At 41.9% G+C, this 20536-nt stretch overlaps 1 protein-coding gene across 2 annotated transcripts in view; it reads right to left on the reverse strand.

Annotated features, from left to right (window-relative positions):
• Positions 1–20536, reverse strand: part of Vps8 (VPS8 subunit of CORVET complex) — a 252603-nt gene that overhangs the window by 13155 nt on the left and 218912 nt on the right. For both annotated transcript variants that reach the window (XM_004654317.2, XM_004654316.2), the window contains one exon: positions 14003–14056. In XM_004654317.2, the coding sequence (XP_004654374.1) occupies positions 14003–14056 (54 nt within the window). The remainder of the gene's footprint in view (positions 1–14002; positions 14057–20536) is intronic.

The raw sequence follows: 20536 nt of genomic DNA on the forward strand, positions 1-20536 counted from the left end.
ATGGCTCACTATGCCGCCTCTGTGACAAACATATGGTGGTATGGACTTATAAAGCATTACGGGCTTCCCACAGGCAATCTGAGCTGCCTGCTCTGCTGGGGTGCTGACCCTCACCTCCAGGCCACCCATAAGGCTAGTACTGCCAAATGCTATGTCATTACATAAGGGAGCACAGATATTTGCTGCTGTTTTTTCATTGTTTTTTTTTTCCCCCATCCATTTTGCTCTCACAAAGTACACTTCAATTGATTTACTATCTCTGAAACCATTATGCCACATTTACATATGCTTTGCGATTCCTTTGAGTCTACCTTACTTTGAAAGATAACAATGGTGGTGGTGGATGGGGGACCCCTGGCAAAAGCTGATGATTTCATCATACTTAAAAAACATTTTATTTATATATTTTCAAGCAAAGAGATATGGGGGGGGTAGGGAGAAAGAGAGGCAGAGAGAGTTAAGGGTGCACTAGGGCCTTCAGCCATTGCAAATGAACTCCAGATGCAAGTGTCACTTAGTGCATCTGGCTTCACATGAGTATTGGGGAACCAAATCCAGGTCATTAGGTTTTGCAGGCAAATGTCTTAACTGCTGAGCCACCTCTTCAGCCCCTCATCATACTTTAAAAAAAAGTGAATTAAGGAATGGAGAGAAAGCTCAACAGTTAAAGGTGTGTGTTTGCAAAACCTGCTGGCCTAGGTTCCATTCCCTAGTACCCATGTAAAGACAGACACACAATTTGGTGCATGTGTCTGGAGTTCATTTGTAGTGGCAAGAGGCTCTGGCATGCCCATATTCTCTCTCTCTCAAAGAAACAAAATGCTTTTAAAAATGTGGATTAAGGGCTGGGGAGATGGGTCATCAAAGCTGGAATTCAGCTCTGCCCTTCAACATGCCTTTGGGCTGGACCCCAGGATCTGCCCCCCAGATACACCTCCTCCAGCCAGGCACTGGAGACCCATGTTACAAGCTTTAAACAACACCAGAATCTATGGGACATAATTCAAATACCATATTCATTGAAACCTGACCGTTATCCTGACAGGAATGACTGCTGTTAGAAAAGTGCTGGCTATATTTCACGGGCATGGGAAGCTCAAAATCCTGACTCTCAGAGTACACAATAATTGCTGGATGTTCCCATCCTCCCCGTAATGGAAGCATTACATGGAGGTGTCAGTCCAGTGTGTGAAATTATTATAAACAGAAGTGAAAAAGAGACTGTTGTATTATATAACCAATTTCTCTGAATTGTAGTACTCCCTTCTGAAGGGAGGCTCAGAAGGCTTGGGAACCAAGACTGGGAGAGCTGAAATTTAAAAGGAAGAAGGGATTCAGAGGAGGAAGGATTTGGGAGAGGGAGAGGGGGACTATTGGAAGGGGATCATGATCATGCTATATTGTTTATATCGGTGGAAGTTGTTAATAAAAGTTAAAATAAAAGGTCACAGGATCACTCCCCATGGTTATAGGAGCAGTACAACTGTTCAGGGGGACACTCTGACCAGCGGGAGGCAGTTTTCTCTGAATTGAAACATTCCCTCCTGAGGGAAGGAGGCAGGCTCAGGTGATTTAGGCGGTAAAGTCTGGGAGAGCTAGGACTTAGAAGAGCCCTCCCTAAGGTTACATAAACGGTAAATAACTATTTGGGGAGAGGCTCTGGCCTGCCCAGATGCCTGTAAGGAACTCATTTCCTCTGTAAGAAATAGATGCCTCTTTAGGGTAAAAGGATAGAAAATGGCATTTCAAGCAAATTGGCACAGAAAACAAGTCACATCTAACAGGATAGAGTTTCAATAAAAATTTGTCAGAAAAGAAACAGAAGATAACTGTATACTGGTTAAGGGAACAATCCAACGAAAGGACATCATAATTCTAAACATATATGTGCCAAATACTGTGAGATAAATAAATTTACATATTAACCCAAGTACAATAGTAGTGGGCGACTTCAATACCCTACTCTCACCAAATGACAGATCATCCCAGTGCAAAATAAATATAGAAGCATCTGGATTAAATGATCTCATGGAACAAATGGCACTAATATGTCTACAGAACATTTCATCCAAAATGCTCCAGGATACACCCCCCCCCCCGCCATGAGGCACATGGAATTTTCTCCACAATAAATCATATATTGGTACACAAAGAAAATCTTAACCAATATAGGAAAGTTGAGATAATACCTTGTATTTTATCTGATCACAATGGGATAAAGCTGTTGACCAACAGCAAAAGAGACTACAGAACATACGCAAACTGATGGAAACTAAACAATGCACTACTGCATGACTAACGGGTCATGGAAGAAATCATGAAGGAAATAAAAATATTCTAGGATTCAATAATAATGAAATACTACCTACCAAAACCTGGGCGACACAATGAAGGCAGTCCTAAGAAGGAAACTTACAGTTTTAAGGGCTTACATTAAGAAATTAGAAAGGGGCTAGAGATATGGCTTAGTGGTTAAGGCACTTGTCTGTAAAGCCAAAGGACCCAGGTTCAATTCCCCAGGACCTAGAGAAAGCTAGATATAGAAGGTGGTGCATGTGTCTGGAGTTCATTTGCAGTAGCTAGAGGCCCTGGCATGCCCATTCTCTCTTTCTCTCTCTTCCTCTTTCTCTCTCTTAAATACATAAATAAAATGAAATTTGCGAGGTTACAAATAAAAAACTTAATGATACATCTTAAGGCCTAAATTGGAAAATCTAAAGAAATGCATGAATTTCTAGACATATGAAACCCTTCAAAATTAAACCAAGATGAGATAAATCATTTAAGCAGACCTATAACAAGCAATGAGAACAAAGAAGTCATTAAAAATCTCCCAACAGAGCAAATCAGTAAACCTTTATTAATAACTAATTAGACCAATTAATGAGAACAGCAGCCAACAAAAATTTCAGTAATAGCAATCCTTTCTCAATAATTACCCTGAAAGCAAATGGCTATAATTCACCAACTAAAAGATGCAGAGTTACTGGATTACAAAATAAGATCCAATAATCTGTTATCTCTAGGAAACTCACATAAATAGCAACGATATCCATAAACTGAGAGTCAAGGGTTAGAAATCAACCTGCTGGGCAAATGGGAGCTGGCCTAGTGATTTTCCTATCTGATCAGGTAGATGTCAAACAACATTAGTCAGGAGACATGAAGAGGGCCAATTGCATGTCAAAAAGGGAATAATTCCTCAAGATACCTTCTTGAGGAATTATAAATTATGTAAATACTTATCCACTGAAACTTGCGGCTGTCAATTTGATAAAACAAATGCTAAAAGGTCACATAGGTTTTTATATTACACAATAATAGTGGGAAAATTCAATACCCTGCTCTCTTATCTTGACAGGTCTTCTAAATGGAAAATAAGCCAAGAAACTACAGAGCTAAAATATATTGTAGATAAAATAGATTTAACTGATCTCTACAGGTAACATTTCACCCAAGATAGGGAAATCATATTCTTCGTGGCACATAGAACCTTCTCTAAAACAGATCACATTATATGCCACAGTGCAAGCCTTCACACACATAAAACAACTGAAATGATTTCTTTAAAAAAATATTTTTAAAAATTTATGTATTTGCAGGTGTGCGCACGCGTGCGTGTGTGTGTGTGTGGGGGTTGTTGTATGGCTGTCCTGTGTCTCTTGATGCTGCGAACAAATGCTAGACACATGTGCCACTTTTTTAGGTCTGGTTTTATGTGGGTGTTTGGGAAACTGAACCCACGCTGGCAGGCTTTGCAAGAAAGGGCCTTCGGCATTTGAGCCATCTCTTCAGCCTCTGAAATGATTTCTTCTAAAAAAATAGTTTGTTTATTTGCATAAGAGTGCGTGACACTATGTGTGTGTGCGTGTGCAAAAGAATGCTCATCCAGCTTTGTGTGGGTGGAAAGGGAGTTGAATCTGGGCCAGCAGACTTTGCTAGTGAACACCTTTAACCACTGCACTATCTCCTAACCCCTGAAAATACTTCTTATATGTTATCAAACCACAGTGGAATAAAACTAGAAACCAACAGCAAGATAACCTTAGCAATGACACATTTCCTTGAATAGTGAACAATGCATTTGTGAATGATGACAGCACTACCTGTGGAATATTGCCTTTGTCAAAGCAGTGCTAAGAGGAAAGTTCATTGTAATAACTGTTCATATTAAAAAGAAAGACTAATTTCAAATAAATAACCCAACAACAAAGTCAAGCTTATAGAAAAAAAAAAAGCCAAATCAAAATATAGCAGATAGGAAGAAATAATAAAGATTGTAGCCAGGTGTGGTGGCGCACACCTTTAATCCAAGCACTTGGGAGACGGAGGTAGGAGGATCACCATGAGTTCAGGCCATCCTGAGACTACATAGTGAATTCCAGGTCAGCCTGGGCTAGAATGAGACCCTGCCTTGAAAAAAAAAAAAAAAAAGATTGGGGTATAAACTAATAGAGACTAAAAGAACAATATTTAAAATTAATCAAAGAGCTGATTTCAGGGATTCAGTGGAGGTCATATTTGGGTGGGAGAAGAAAATGGGAGTATTGGGAGAGGACTATGATCATGGTATATTTATCTATATTTATGGAAGTTGTTAATAAAGTTTAAAAATGTTAAAAAGAGCTGATTCCTTGAAAGGATTAACAAGATTGCTAAGGTTGTAGCCTTGCTAGAGGTTAGTTCAAAATCTGACCTCAACTTATACTACAGAACCACATTAATAAAGGTATCAAAACCATACACTGGAAAAAAAAAGATGGCCTAGTTCCAAAATGAGTATTCACTTGCAGAAGAATGAATAAAACTAGGCAACTAGATTTACATCTCTCATCGCCCCCCACCCCCAAGATCAAAATACTGAACTGCTAGAGGGAAAAGAAGAAAAAATATTTCAAGATATAGGATAGGCAAGAACTTTCTGAGTAGAACCCCAATAGCATAGTAAACATCCCCCAAAACTGACAAATGGGATGCCATGAAATAAAAAAAAAAAGCTTGTGCATGGCAAAGGCAGAGTGAAGGGACAGCCACAGAGCGGGACAACCCTGTCCGGCCGTGCTCCATTCCAGCTGTTCTCCAGGCAGGGGACTAGCATCTAGGATACATCAAGAACTGTGGGGCAGAGAAGATGGCTCCGTCAGTAAAGCTCTTGTTGCACAAGCATGAGGACCTGAGTTTGGACCCCCACCACCCCTGTAAATGCCGGGGGCACCTTGTAGTCCCAGTGCTCAGGGGCAGAGCTGGTGAGCTCTGGGTTCAGGAAAGATCCTGTCTCTAGGAAGAAGGTAGAGACTGAAGAAGGCACTTGATATCGACCTCTGCTTTCAACACACATGTGCATACATGTGCATCTGCCATACATATACAAGCACTCACACATATGAACACACACACACATGCATCACCTATACAAAGGACTGCAAAAATTCAACAATAACAAAAACTGCCAATCAGCAAATGAGCCAATGAACAGAGACAATTCTCAAAAGAAGACAGACAAATTGCCAATAAATATTTTAAAAAGTTGTCAACAGCCTTATTTATTAGGAAATGCAAATCCAAACTACTCTGAGATTCACCTCACTCCAGTCATACTGCCTGTCAGCAAGAAAACAAATGATAACAAATGCTAGTGAGGACGGGCAGAGGAACCCACACGCACTGCCGATGGGAGTATGAACAGGTGTAGTCACTATGCAAAAGTGTGTAGTTTTCTCAAGAAATTAAAACTAGGACTGCCATATAACCCAGATGGACTATTCTTGGGAATACGCCCAAAGGGCTCTGTGTCCCACCAGAAACACTTGCTCATCCACAGTTCTTGCTGCTCTATTCCCACTAGCAAGGAAGTGGAATCGCCTTGGATGTCCATCAACTGATGAATGAATGATAAAAAACGTGTCACATGTGCACAATGGAATTTTATTCAGCTGTGGGGAAAAATGAAATTATGAAACTTGCATGAAATAGATGTCATTGAAAAGTATTCTATTAATTAATGTGAGGCAAACTAGGTTCAGAAAAATGAATACTGCATGTTGTTTATAATATGCAGATCCTAGCTTCTATTTATTTTTTTTCTTTTGATTTGTTTATTTTTGAGAGCGAGAGTGACAGACAGAAAGAGGCAGATAGAGAAAGAGAGAGAATGGGTGCACCAGGGCCTCCAGCCATTGCAAATGAACTCCACACGTGTGCGCCCCCTTGTGCATCTGGCTAACATGGGTCCTGGGGAATCGAGCCTCTAACGGGGGTCCTTAGGCTTCACAGGTAAGCGCTTAACCGCTAAGCCATCTCTCCAGCCCGTAGCTTCTATTTTGTAAAAAGTATTTTTATTCATTCATTTGCAGGGAGGGAGGGAGAAAGGGGGAGAGAGAGAGAGACAGAGAGAATGAATGTGTATATATGGGCACACTAGGACCTCTTGCCTCTGCAAACAAGCTCAAGATGCATGTGTCACTTTGGGTATCTGGCTTTACATAGTTACGGGGTACTCAAGCCCAGACCACCAGACTTTGCAAGCAAGCACCTTTAATTGCTGCGCTATCTCTCCAGCCCATAGCTTCTAAATTTTTAAAACATTTTAAATTTGAAAGCCACTTTTATTTATTTGTTATTTATTTGAGAAAGGGGGAGAGAGATGGAGAATGAATGAATGAATGAATGGATACGGGCACACACCAGGGCCTCCAGCTGCTGCAAACAAAGTTTGCACACCCTTGTGTATCTGGCTTACATGGGTTCTATGGAAATGAAGCTGGGTCCTTTGGCTTTGCACCTTAACCGCTAAGCCATCCCTCCAGCCCAGCTTCTGATTTTTATATATATGTATTATGTGGGAGTGAATGTGGGTAGAGGTAATGAAATTAGACAGGAGTCATGAGGGGAAAAGAGGCTTTACAGAAGGGTGGTAAGGGCAACAGAGCACATAGGACATGAAAGAGGAAGGGGGCGCACTGGAGCTGAAATTGCAGGACTCTAATTGGTGGTCAAAAGGACTGGATCGGAAGTTCATCAACAGTAACTATGGATACCTTATGAGGTGAAAAGGCTTTCTGATAAAGTACATGGACCATAAGTCAATCCATATGGGCATGCCAATCACCAGGACAGGGAAAAAAAGCTGTTAGTTCTGGAGACTTTACAGAGGCCTCTTTGGCTATTGTCTGGTCTTAACCATTGAGCGTGCACTCCCATCCACTCTGTGGTAAATGAGTCATCTTCTCCATTGTGCTGTCTTGGTGAAGTCTCCAAATGCTATCACATGGACCAGGGAGTCCAGAGCAAGATTCCAGCGCCACTGGTCATCATTAGGAGGAATGGTACAGACACTCTGGATAACAGTTTGGCAATTAAAAAAAAAAAAATTGAAGTAGGGCTGCGTAGTTTGGTTGCCACATGTTCCCTAAAGGCTTGTGTGGCTCCCAGGATACTTCTTTTGGAAGAGACTTTTAGGGGAAGCCTAAAGGAAGATCCTTACATCATTGTGGGTGTGCCCTGTAAGGTGACAGGGGGACCCTGCATGCTCAGGCCTCTTTGTTCCCTGGCTCAGATCTAAGTAGCCTGTTCAGCATGTGTTCCTGCCGTGGTGTTTCTGTTGTTGCCAGAGGTCCAAACAAAGCAAGGGGCTGCCTGATCTTAGACTAGAATCTCCAGAACAAGGATCCAAAATAAACCTTTTCTCTTTAAAATTCATTATCTCAATTATCTTGGAAAACTACGTGTTTCACACAGTCCAGCAATCCTGCTGCTAGGTGTTTACCCAAATGACGTGAAAACCTATGTCCACACAGAAACCTGCATATGGCCGCAAAACCCTGGGAGTAACTAAGATGTTCTTCAATAGACGAATGGTTGAACCAACTATAGTATATACAGATCAAAGAATGTCATTCAATGAAAAAAAAAAATGAGTCAATAAGCCACAGAGACACTGAAAATGCTTAAATGCTGGTTGCTGGGTGAAAGAAAGTCAATTTGCAAAGCCTGCATACTGTGTAAAAACATAGTGTTCTAGAAGAGGCAAAACTATGGAGACAGTAAAATGATCAACAGTTGCTACATGTTGGAGGAGAAGGGAAGAATAAATAGATGAGTCTAAGAATTTTGGGGGCACTGAAAACTATTCTGTATGACACGGTAGTTGTAGACACAGGTCATTATGTATTTGTCAGAACCTACTGAATATACAACACAAAGAATGAGCCATGAAGTAAACAAACTACAAACTCTAGTTGATAATTTATCACTATGGGCTCACAGAATATATTGCACTGTAAATTCTCCTCCACAGCTCCTCATACAGTGGCTTCCACAGGTATTGGTTTTGTCCTTTGAACTACTAAGAATGCCTGTGTGCGGCTGCAGAGATGGCTTAGTGGGTAAGGTGCTTGCCTGCAAAGCCAAAGGATCCAGGTTCAATTCCCCAGGACCAACATAAGCCAAATGAATGAGGTGGCATATATCACATGTGTCGAGTTTGTTTGCAGCAGCTGAAGGCCCTGGTGTGCCTATTTTTTCTCTCTCAAATAAATAAATAAAATAAAATAATTATTTTAATTTTTCTTAAGAATGCCCGTGCTTCCTTCTGAATCAGTGGCTGTCTGAAGCTAACTAGACAACAGCTCTTCACATTAGCATAAAGGCACCTGGCTGGTTGAAGTCTTCAGATACTCCTGTGCAAACACAGATATCTAATCTTGCCTTCTGTTTCCTTGGTTTTGTTACTTCAGTCAGCAGAGGCACTGAAACCACATTTGGGTATAATATGACTATGATAAATAGTCTAAGGATGAGGAATTCTTCAAGGGTTTTGCTTACGAGGACTTGTATCTTTACAGGCAAGAGTTAAAGGTGAAATGAGAGGCTTTACTTAAGCCACGAAATGGTGCCTAGAAAATGCTGCATTTAACCAAATATGGTGGGTGCATACTTGTAATCCCAGCACTCAGAAAGCAGATGCAGAAATATCACTCTGAGTCTGAGGCCAGCCTGGTCTACATAGTGAGAATTCCAGGCCAGCAAGTCTCTGGCTCAAAGAAGCTAACAAACGAACAAAAAGGAAAATACTGCATTTATCCCAGTGCTTTTAAAACAAAGATTGTTTTTGCTTATATATGTAGTGTGGGCTTGGTGAGGCATGCAGGGCGCCATGCTCACTTGTGGCAGCTGAAGTCCAGTGTCTGGGGTCCTCACCATCACCATCTACTAGTCTTGCTTAAGCCACAGCCTCTTACATCTGAGGGCTTGCCACTTTTTCATGAGCTCTGGTGATTCTCTGGTCTCTGCTCCTCTGCCCGACTGGGGTTACAGGTACGTGTGGCCGTGCCCGGCTGTGTATGTGGCTCCTGAGGACTGAACGCGGTGGTCTCTCAGTCGTCTGCAGACCCTCACACTTGCACAGGACGGCTTTGAGCCATCTCTACAGTCCCCATCTCAGTGCCTTTCAAATATCATGCTTCTCTTGACATTTGTGAAAACTATCAGCTAGCAGAGACACTTTGCTCAGCTTTCTTGTTGTTATGGAGACAGTAGCTCGCTGAGGCTTTTTCCTGTAAAAAACAAAATTCCCTAAAATTCAATAAAAAACCATGACCAGGTGCAGTTGTCTATATTTCTGACATGAATGGCAAGACTAGAAATTGGGCTATAAAAACTTCACTTCATTGGAACATTTGGAATAAGAAAAATCAGCTACATAGTCTTGTAATACACTTGGATATTTGAGAAACTGCAAAGCAATTTCTCAGAGGTTTGGCTCTCAACTGAAGTTCAATCACCATCACGCCGCAAGTATGCTGAGAGCAAGAACTAGACCAATCACCAAGCTTTTGTCCTCCCCAAGCCTGGCGTCTAAGGGGGCTTGATGAGTCTTTACTGAGTTCTCACACACTATTGGAAAGGTTGCCACTCCTTCACAACCGCATTTGCTCATGATTCTCACTGAATTCCAGGGGCCTCGGGGTCCTATTACCAGCCAGAAGTTACCCAGGGGACAATGTCAACTGCAGATGGTTCAGTGACACCACGGGCCCAAGGAGTCTTTGCCCTTCAGCCTTCTGAGGACAAACCAGCTGATACGGCTGATCACACCAAGAGAGCTCACTAAGCACAGCAGGCTTCTGCGAGCAAGCGTTACAAGATGGCGGCGGGGCATGTATCAGTCCCAATGATGCTATAATAATTCTTAGTGGGTGTCTCTTAGTAGTCAAGAGCAGATGCATCATAGGTCAGTGGTCTCCGATGCTGCTGTCAGCTAACTCGAAGCTGCTTTAGGCCGCCTTGACCGCTGTCAATAACTCTAATCTGCATCTTTCCCGGAGGTTACTAGTAATGCACTTTCCTGTGAATTTCCACCCAAGAGCAGTGCTTCTAGGCTTTATAGTTTATGGTAATCCATGATGAAACACTGAAAAGATTCTAGGGGAAACGTTGTTACTGAAGTTAGCTGAAATGAATTGAGAAATTTCATACACATAAGACAGGTATATACTGCTTCCAGGCTCTGTGCATACTCATATAGTAAGCTTTTCTTTAAAATGAAGGCAGAAAGATATATGCTGTGTAATGTGGCCACTTGTGGCAGTGGAGTCAAACAGTGACATTCTGAATGTGACTCCTATATGAGATGTATGTCCCAAGAAGTCAGCAGGTCTACTGTTGACAATTCCTTCAGTTATGGGTCAACAGACACTGACAGGTCACCAATGTGGTGGTGTCTTTCGTGTTTCTTGCACCTGTCGCTTTGGCAGTCACTGTTCACCAGACACTGCTGGCTCCATCTGTCAGGGCAACTTTGGAAAGAGGACAAGGACCAGAATGCTTGTAGACGGATGTATGCACACACGAGCATACACATAGGAAGACAATCATGGAAGTCACGGTTAGGTGTTGAGTTTCATACTGATCTTCACATAAGTCACTCAGAATACTGCCGATTCACAGCAGATAGCAAGAAACTGACCACGCGGGGCTCGGGAGCCTGGGTCAGCAATGCTGTTTTAATGCTCTTCCTCTAGTTACGCGCCAGGGACGTCCTTTTCTCCTTCTTTCCCACACACATCCAGAGTCCTGTGGGATTCTTTCATATATCTCATTTGATGAAGACTGAATGACTACATGGTTCTTATCAATATAAAAGGAAACATAAGTGACAAAACTGCTTATTTAAATATGTGTCTTCAAGGCGAAAACCAACATGGCTTCAAAAATCTTAACAGCATTCCAAATAAAACTGAAATTATGGCAAGCTCACATTAAGGCAAATAATTTTTATGCAACTTGACATATTGGCTAAACATAGTCCTGTTAATAGTGAAAAAAAATGTAGCCTCGCTTTTCACTTGATGCAAGATTTTGAAAACAGATTTCAGTATCTCTGGGAAAATAATAATTTGGTGTAATTATGATTCCTTTTTCGGCAAACACAAACATGTTACCTGCCAGTCTCCAAATGGGACACATAGAGCTGAAATTTGACATTTGACTTAAAGAAAAACTTGATCACATCTCTGTGCCAGACTTTTTTTTTTTTTTTTTTTTTTGAGATAGGGTCTCACGCTAGCCCAGGCTAACCTGGAATTCACTACGGAGTCTCAGGGTGGCCTCAAACTCATGGCGATCCTCCTACATCTGTACCAGACTTTTATAGGTCCTATCTTCCCAGAGACAAATATCCCTAGATTCACCATCATGTCTTATGCAGACCATTGCTTTTTGGTAGCACCTCCATTTGTGAGCAGCTACTTTCGTGAATGAAGCACAGAGAGTAAAAGTGGAACCAAAATATCTGCTGAGCACTTTGATAATTCACTGAGACTTACAACTACTTTCATCAGATCAGGTATTCAGAATATCAAGTCTGATATTCTCAAATACAACTACTTAGATAGACATGTTCATTTTATTAATGATCGCAAACTCGGGACCTGCTTAAGGATTTCTAAAGACTCTCAGTGGAATGCTGCATGATTAGCATTAATGTGCGAGGGCTTGCTTGCTTATCTATGGTGGCAAATATCACAGAAAGTACACAGACCTTCTTTTGGCTTATCAGCTTTCATTAGTGCCTGTGGCCCAGACAATTCTTTGTCCACTGTGGCCCAGAGAAGCTATAAGGTTGGGCATCTTTGAGGTAAGATTTGAATTAATCCCATTACTTCACTAATACAGCCTAAAGTTAGGACCTGTTTTTCCTTACACGAATGACTGTCGTCCTCCTTCATTTGGTGCTCTGACTTTCCAGTTACCTTTGGTGGAAACTCATCCTCAAGACAAAATGTCACCAATCACAGACTTGTGACTTGGCTGCACATGTCTCTCACCAGACTCCCCTGAGGTTTATACTGAAGATGCACAGCCCACTCCCATTTCCTCCACTGTGCTATGCTTATCCACGTGTCCCTGGGGTACCTTTTCCCTTCGTAGTCAAGGCCAGATCAAGTGTTTCTTCCTCTCTGAAGCCTTCCCTGACCTGTTAGCCTGGGATAGGCACCTTTTATGATATATATGTTAAAGGGCCATCCACACCAATTACAGTATTATACTACGTGTGTGCTATTTAGTTTACACTTCAACTCCTGGGTGACCACTGACCCTTGAGTCACTGGATGGATACCCTTGGAAGTAGCTGTGAGATCCAGGCTCATCCTCTCTCTGGCTCATGGTATGAGCATGTTTTATCATGTGCTTTTGCCAAGATGCGCCACCCTTACCAGAAGCCAAAATCTGTGAGGCAGTCGGGTCTTGGACCTCAACCTCTAAAACTGTAGGCTAAAGCTGTGTACGGTGGCACACACCTTTAACCCCAGCACTTGGGAGGCAGAGCTAGGAGGATCACCATGAGTTCAAGGCCACCTGGAGACTACATAGTGAATTCCAGTCCAGCCTGGGCTACAGTGAGACCCTACCTTGAAAAACCAAAACCAAACCAAAAAACTAAAAACTGTGGGCTAAATAAATCTTTTTCTTTATAAGTACCCGTCTTTAGTATTTTGTTGTAGTAAGGTGAAGCTGACTGAAACAGGTTCCGTCTAGCTCCCCACAGTAGCATGGGAGGCTCTGCGTAGCTGCAACCCTCCATTCAGTCTCGCCTGCCCATGCTGCTTTGACAAGAATGCAAGACACTTTTGTGGACGGCGTGTTGCGGGCTTTTCAGGCAATGCAGTTTGTTTTTATTCTTTCTCCTTTGGAAAGTCTCAGGGGGTTTGCAGGCAGAGAAAAAGGACCCGTTTCCAGCACACTGCTTTGAAGCTAAAACCTGCTGTTAGTCAAGCCAGCCAACAAGTTGTTATTTTTGTTCTACAATCCTTTGCTGACACAGATGCTAGCCAACATTGAAAGAAAAAAGGCAGTGAAAGAAAATGCTTCAACTATCAGAAGAAAAATGGTACCAGAAAACAGCAGAAATGTCAGCCTGTTCGCAGTCTTTAATGCACTGTGTGCATCTAGATAGGCAACAAATGGGAGCGACTCTTCTAGCAGCGTCTGACTATTGCTCGTGAAAGACTCAGCGCAACTGGGCCACAAAGTTTACTGGCTGGAACTGAGGAGGCGCAGGTGACAGGCCTGATCTACACCACTTACTGAGGGCTTCTTATGTGGCATGTGCTGAAATGTAATATCTCCCGCTAGTTTATTTGAGGCACAGCTATCTGGAGGCAAAGCACGTTATTAAGAAAAAGTATATAGCTTTTCCCTTAGAATATGTTGTCTGCTACTGCTCACTGGCAGCAGGAAGCCATCCCTTGTATAGAGGATGGTAATCCCCTAACGCTGACAGGCCCTAGGTACCAGGAGACGGACGCTGGGTATCACTTGTCTGCTCTGGAAGAGTCCAGGGATCCTGGCACCATGTCATGAAAGCATCCAATCAGACAGAACCTGAAGCCTTAAGAGGACGACACCCCACGGCCATTAAAGAGCTTGTCAACACAGGAGAGAAAGGACAATGAGTACAGAGGAGGGAGCAAATGTTAAGAATTTTGCCTTTAAAACTCACCTTCTTAGGAGGACGGTCCCCTTTGGATTGGTGATATGATGGAGACACTTTTACCTGAAAGAAGGGTAACATTTCAGTACTTTTTAAAAAATATATAGCCTAGCTTTGTTTGACTTCCATTCAAAATAATTTAACTAAAATTGGTAAAAACAGGTATTTTCAGGTTTTTATGAGAAGTCCTTTCAAAATTTTTCTGTAGGTCAAAATTCAGTAACTAGTCAAGATGAGAGTGGCCGGACACGGTGGCTCATGCCTATAATCCCAGCACTCAGGAGGATGAGGTAGGAGGATCACTGTGAGCTTGAGGCCAGTCTGGGCTATAGAGTTACCTCCAGGTCAGCTTGAATTAGTGTGTGACCTACGTTAGCAAAAGAAAATATGATGAGGGTAAGAAAAATAAAATGATGTTCTCAGTGGTTTGAATCACATGGTATGAAACTGCCCAGCTCTGGAGCCTTGTTGGTAATGGCGATCCATCGTGGAAGGGGAGAGCAGTGGCAGGGGAGAGGGCAGCGAGAAGAAAGACCCCCTGCGCCCTACAGTGTGGACCAGCCTCAAGCTCATTGAGCATGGCATATCTAAAACTCTAAAAAATGCAAACTAGTCTGGATGGGGAAGGGCATTATCCTTAGTGTGGTGGTGTGGAATTCTCAAGTCTGTATATTTTAAGTGTAGTGTTCATCAATTATTACCTCAAAGACCACTTCAAGAAAGTTGTAGAATATAGCTAAAACACTGAGACATACATTTATAGCCTTATATGGTATGTTGGAAAATAAAAAAGAAAGGATCTGCATTAAAAAAATATTTTATTTCTATCTATTTATTTGAGAGAGATATACAGAAATAGGCAGGAAGAGAAAGAGAAAGAAAATGGGTGCACCAGGACCTCTAGCCACTACAAACAAACTCCAGATGCATGCGGCCCCTTGTGCATCTGGCTTACATGGGTCCTGGGGAGTCAAATCTGGGTCCACTGGCTTTGCAGGCAAACTCCTTAACTGCTAAGCCATCTCTCCAGCCCAGGATCTGCATTTTTAATTTAAGAAACTACAAAGAGGGGTGGACAAGATGGCTAAGTGGTAAAAGTGTTTGCTTGCAAAGCCTAGATTGATTCCTCAGTACACAGGCAAAGTGAAAAAAGTTGGTGCATTCATCTGGTTCTTGTTTTTAGTGACTAGAGAGCCTGCTGCATCCAGATGTATGTGTGTATGTGCACACGTGCACACATACATGCATCAACTAGAAATATTTAAAAACAAAATTAGAAAGAGGCTGTTGATGTGGGGTGGCTGGAGCCTGTGTGTGGCGTGAGTAGGCCTGAGATCCTGGTTCCCCAGGTCCTAGTACCGCTGCCCTGGTGGGTGTGGCCATTCGGCGTGAGCAGGCCTGGGCTCCGGTACTTCTGCTGCTGGTGTGGGCTGGCTGGGACCCTGTGCATATGTGCAGCAAGAGCGAGCCTTGGCTTTCTATTCCACAGTGGAGTGAGTAGGGGACTAACAGATCCCCATGTGTCGTTGATGCAGGATTGGAGTTCAGGGGGCCCTCCCCTTTTATGAACCCCAAGTTTTGGGATCTGTTCTACCTTTTTTACATTATTATTTTATTTATTTTGATAAGGAAAGAGAGTCAGAAAGAGAAAGAATGGGTGTGCCAGGGCCCCAGCCACTGCAATACCCCAGTAGTTCAGGAAATTAAACAATCACTAAACCAGTAGAATCTCATGAAGCTAAAAAGCTTTTGTACAGACAAGTATACCATGAACAGAGCCAATAGATTACCCACAGAATAGCAGAAAAAACTTTACCAGCTATCACACGGACAAAAGTTTAGTATCTAGAATCTACATAAAGAACTAAAAAACTAAATCAAACAGCTGGGCGTGGTGGCACACGCCTTTAATCCCAGCACTTGGGAGTCAGAGGTATGAGGATCGTTGTGAGTTTGAGGCCACCCTGAGATTATATAGTGAATTCCAGGTCAGCCTAGGCTAGAGTGAAAACGTACCTTGAAAAACAAAAACAAAAACAAAAACAAAAACAAAAACCAAAAACAAAAAACAAAAACAAAAACAAATCAATCCACTCAAAAAATGGGGCAGAGAACTGAATAGGGAATTCTCAGTGGAAGAAATACAAATGGTTAATACTCACTTGCGAAAGTGTTCAACATCCTTAACCAGCAGGGAAATGCAAATTAAAATAACTATGCGATCCCACCTTACTCAAGTGAGGATGGCGATCACTAAAAAATCAAATGACAACAAATGTTGCAAGGATGTGGGAGAAAAAGTAACCCTTATTCACTACTGGTAGTAGTACAAACCTGTACAACCATTGTAGAAATCAATCTGGAGCCTTCTGAATAAGATGAAAATAAAGCTAGCAAGTGACCCAGCTATTCCTCTACTGGGTATCTACCAAATCTACTTCACTCCAGAGATATCTGCTCAACGATGTTTACAGCTGCTCAATTCACAAGTGCTAAGAATTGCAATCAACCCAGGTGTCTACTGTTTGATGACTGGATAATGAAGATTAGGCACATATACACAATGGAATTCTATTCAGGAGTGAGGAATCATGATACAATGAAATTTACAGGAAAATGGACAGACTTGGAACAGATCATACTGAGTGAATTCACACAAGCCACAAAGACCAATGCTGCACGCTCTCCCTCATCTGTGGTTCCTAACCTGGATCACACTGACTTGCATGCATACCTGACAGGCAACTTGAGGGTCAGATAATAAGGTATGGAAGTATGTGGGGGAGAGGGAATGGGAGGGTGGGGGAGATATACACACAAAATTACATGTAAAATGGTACCATGCTTTCTCCAGGAGAGCAGATTAAAAGATACAACCCTCAGCAGGAGCATGCAAGGATTGTTTGGTAAGCAGGGCCCTGGAGAGGGTGGGAGGAAGCCCAACCCTAAAACATTTGGCTGTGGCCTGTAACTCCCAGTACCGGAAACTGGTTACAGCCCATGTTGAGCTGTTGATTGGAGAGAACCATGAGGTCCCAAAGACTCCATGGTGGTGGTGGTGGGGGATTGGTCAAAGCACTTGATTACCTGCCTGAGGTAAAAGGTAAGACTCTATTGCTGAAGACACCACATGCTGCTGACATAGACATAGAACATCGAGAGAACCTGCTGGAATCTGGAAGGAAGCTAGCTAGTTTCCAGATGGTCTGCCCATATAGTGCTGGAAAGTGCTACACGAGCTAAGGGAAAATGGCCAACAATGTTGTGTGCTGGCAGGGGACACTGCTATATGAAAGCCACCAGCTGGACAAGATGGACACGCCTGTACAATAGGCGCACCCAGCTCACGTGGGTAACCAATGGTTCTCTGATTGGCTAAGAGATTTGCTCACTGAAAAGGAACCCTTAGCTGGAACTGGGAACCAAGTCAGACTCCTATGGAGATCAAGATCATGGACTCCAGTGAGAAGCTCCCACTAGTCTTTTGCCAAAAGAGAGGCTACACACATCAAAATCTCTCGTAATTTTCATTGTTTAATCTAGTTAACCTGTGCAGAAATCCTTCTCCATTGGGGAATCTGCTTTTCTTTTTCAGAAGGCAGGGAGAACTGAGGAGATAAACCACCCCTCACACATCAGCCAGGGCCCAGGTGAAACCACAGCGGAACTGGAAATGAGCAAGAGTGATGCTTCCATGGTGAGCCTGACAGCTAGTGCCAGGTGACAGAAACAGACACTGAAGATGCTCATAAGGTACCAAAGCAGAAATTCAGGAGCTGCTGGGAGCATAACACTGAAATAGACTTAAAGCACACATGCCAAGACTTGGAATTTTGCAGAGGAGGGGGAAGAAAGATTGTAAGAGCCATGGAACGGGAGGGAATATCCAGAGTTACTGCCTCCCGCCACAATGACTGACTGCTGCTCTCCTATCTCATAGCCTACACCTTCATGGTGAAGACAAGTAATCCCGTTGAGGAGGGCCCTCAGTGGAAGAGTGGGATTGGGGTAAGGAGGAGGAAAATGATGGTACCAATACATGATGTGTCCATATAAAGTGTCTACTTAATTAAAAAAAAAAAAGAAATTTGGGATGGAGGGATGGCCTAGAGGTTAAGGCATTTGCCTGCAAAGCCAAAGGACCCAGGTTCAATTCTCCAGATCCCGCGTTAGCCAGATGCACAAGGGGATGCAGGCAGCTGGAGTTCGTCTGCAATGGTTGGAGACCTGGCATCCCCATTCTCTTTCTCTCTCTCTCCCTCTTTCCTCCTCACTCACTCTTTCTTTCTCTGTCAAATAAATAAACAAATAAAAATAAAATATTAAAAAAAGGAAATTAGAAAAAGAAGTTTAAAATAAAATGAAACTAAGTAAAAGGAAATAATGAAGAGTGGAGATAATGAAATAAAAAGTAAAACACAGTAACAGAAAATTATGTAAGCCAAAAGATGGTCCTTTGAAAACATCAACAAAACTGATAAACAACTTAAAGAACTTAAAAAAATGGACTCATGGTGAAACAGAAAATATGAATGGCATATATCAATTGGAGAAATTGAATGTCTTATAAAATATCCTTCTACAATAAAACATCTTTCTACAATAAAATTAGCATAGTGAATTCCAGCACACATTAAGTAGAGGTGCATCTGTATCTGAATAGCCACTTATTATTTATAAAGGTATAATTATTACTATAAGTAGTTTGGTAGAAACTAGATGCTGTGTTGAGAATGTAGAGTAAGAGGCACTGGGTGAGGAGCTGCCCTAAGGGTCTCAGGACTCTTCGCTCGGACAGTGTAATGATAAGATCCCGCAGTACACAGGAGGAGGCAGCTTTCATCACTGGCACATCACCATGCAGGTAGGACCATGTGACAGGCTTTGTTACCTTTTCTCTCTGACTTCAAGAATGACTTCAGAAAGCATACCTTGGCTTAAGGATCAAAACTGCTGGCTTTCCAGACTGCCCTTTCAGATTTATCAAGTCTGCAAAAATTGGACTTGACAGTCCTTGGTGTAACATACCATGACATTAATACTCTGGAATTCACTCCAGATGTATGATGTAGCTTGCAAAAAGTGATCCAATTTTAACTCCTGCTATGCTCCTTTTGAAAAGGGAAAAAAATAGATTTTTCAAAGAAAAGTATATATTTAAGCTTAAAAAATGACCTCATGGAAGGATCTGTAGACATTTTAAAATGGGCCAGGAACTAGATGTGGTGGTGGACAATTTATCTGAGCAGTCTGTTCTCTGGAGATTAAGTCAGAAAGTGTTTGATGTGGCAACAGAAGTGGACCAGCATCCCTCAGGAAAGATCTTATTTGACAGGATTCCTCCTGGAAATGCCCCAGGCAGTGCAGGGGTGCAGACACCAGATTTGGGGATATAGATGACATTTGGAGATATGGCCTTAATAATGCTGACCTTTTGTGATCTCTGTTTATGAAGAAATGATTTCTGACATAATCTGAGCTGAAGTTTAAGCACAATAGGAATATCATCCTTATTACCTTCTCTGATTATAAAATACATATGCATGGATGGAAATTTAAGAATTATAAAAAAGGCAAGCAGAAATCACAGTCAGCACTAAGTGACCATTGCACTCATGGCTTCACAATGCCGGACACTACTTACATAAGGCCTGCATAATATGATAGCAAAAAGCCCTAATGACATCAAAACAAAACAGGGACTAGTTGGAAAGAAGAAGGGATTTAATGGAGGTGAGACAGGGGAGGGCAGGCAAAAGACTGTGGGTTATGATTAGGGGACACTGTGTGTATGTATAATGGAGTTTGTCAATAAATGGAGGTTGTCAATAAAATTAAAAGAAAAAAGGGCTATGGAGGTGGCTTCGTGGTGAAAGGCACTTGCTTGCAAAGGCTGCCAGTCCAGGGCCAATTCCCCAGAACCCATGTAAAACTACAGGCACAAAGTGGCACATGGTATGGAGTTCATTTGCAGTATAAAGAGGTCCCGACACCCCATACTCACTCTCTCTCAAATAAAGAAATAAAAAAACCAAAAAGCCACTTAAGAATGGTTAACAAGTAGTAAAACTAGCTGCTAGGCCAAAAAAAAAAAAAAAAAAAATCACAGTCAAGCCACACCACAGTAGCTATGATTACCATTTGGAATCATACTCTTTTGTGATCTTTCTATGTTAGGCAATGATATTATTTCACTATATTTTTCTAGAATGTGACTTTTTTCATGGTTACAAAGCAGTTCATTCATTGTATTCACAAACACAATTAACCAATTGTGAGCTATTGGATATTTTGTTTGCATTCATTTTTTAAGTTATTTAAAAGGTTGTCATAAACATTCATAAACATTGTCACAAAGCTTGCTTTCTGTTAAGACATATTCAAGTAATTCCTTGCTTAAAAATAGTACAAACATTTAACAATAATTATTATCAAATTTTCTCCTGACATACACTTCTAAAAGCTAAATAGCTCTAAATCCAAAAGGATTTTTTAATTTTAATTAAAAAATATATTTTATTTATTTGAGAGAAAGAGGCAAAG

Source organism: Jaculus jaculus, chromosome 5 (genome assembly GCF_020740685.1).
Source record: "Jaculus jaculus isolate mJacJac1 chromosome 5, mJacJac1.mat.Y.cur, whole genome shotgun sequence".
NCBI classification, from domain to species: domain Eukaryota; kingdom Metazoa; phylum Chordata; class Mammalia; order Rodentia; family Dipodidae; genus Jaculus; species Jaculus jaculus.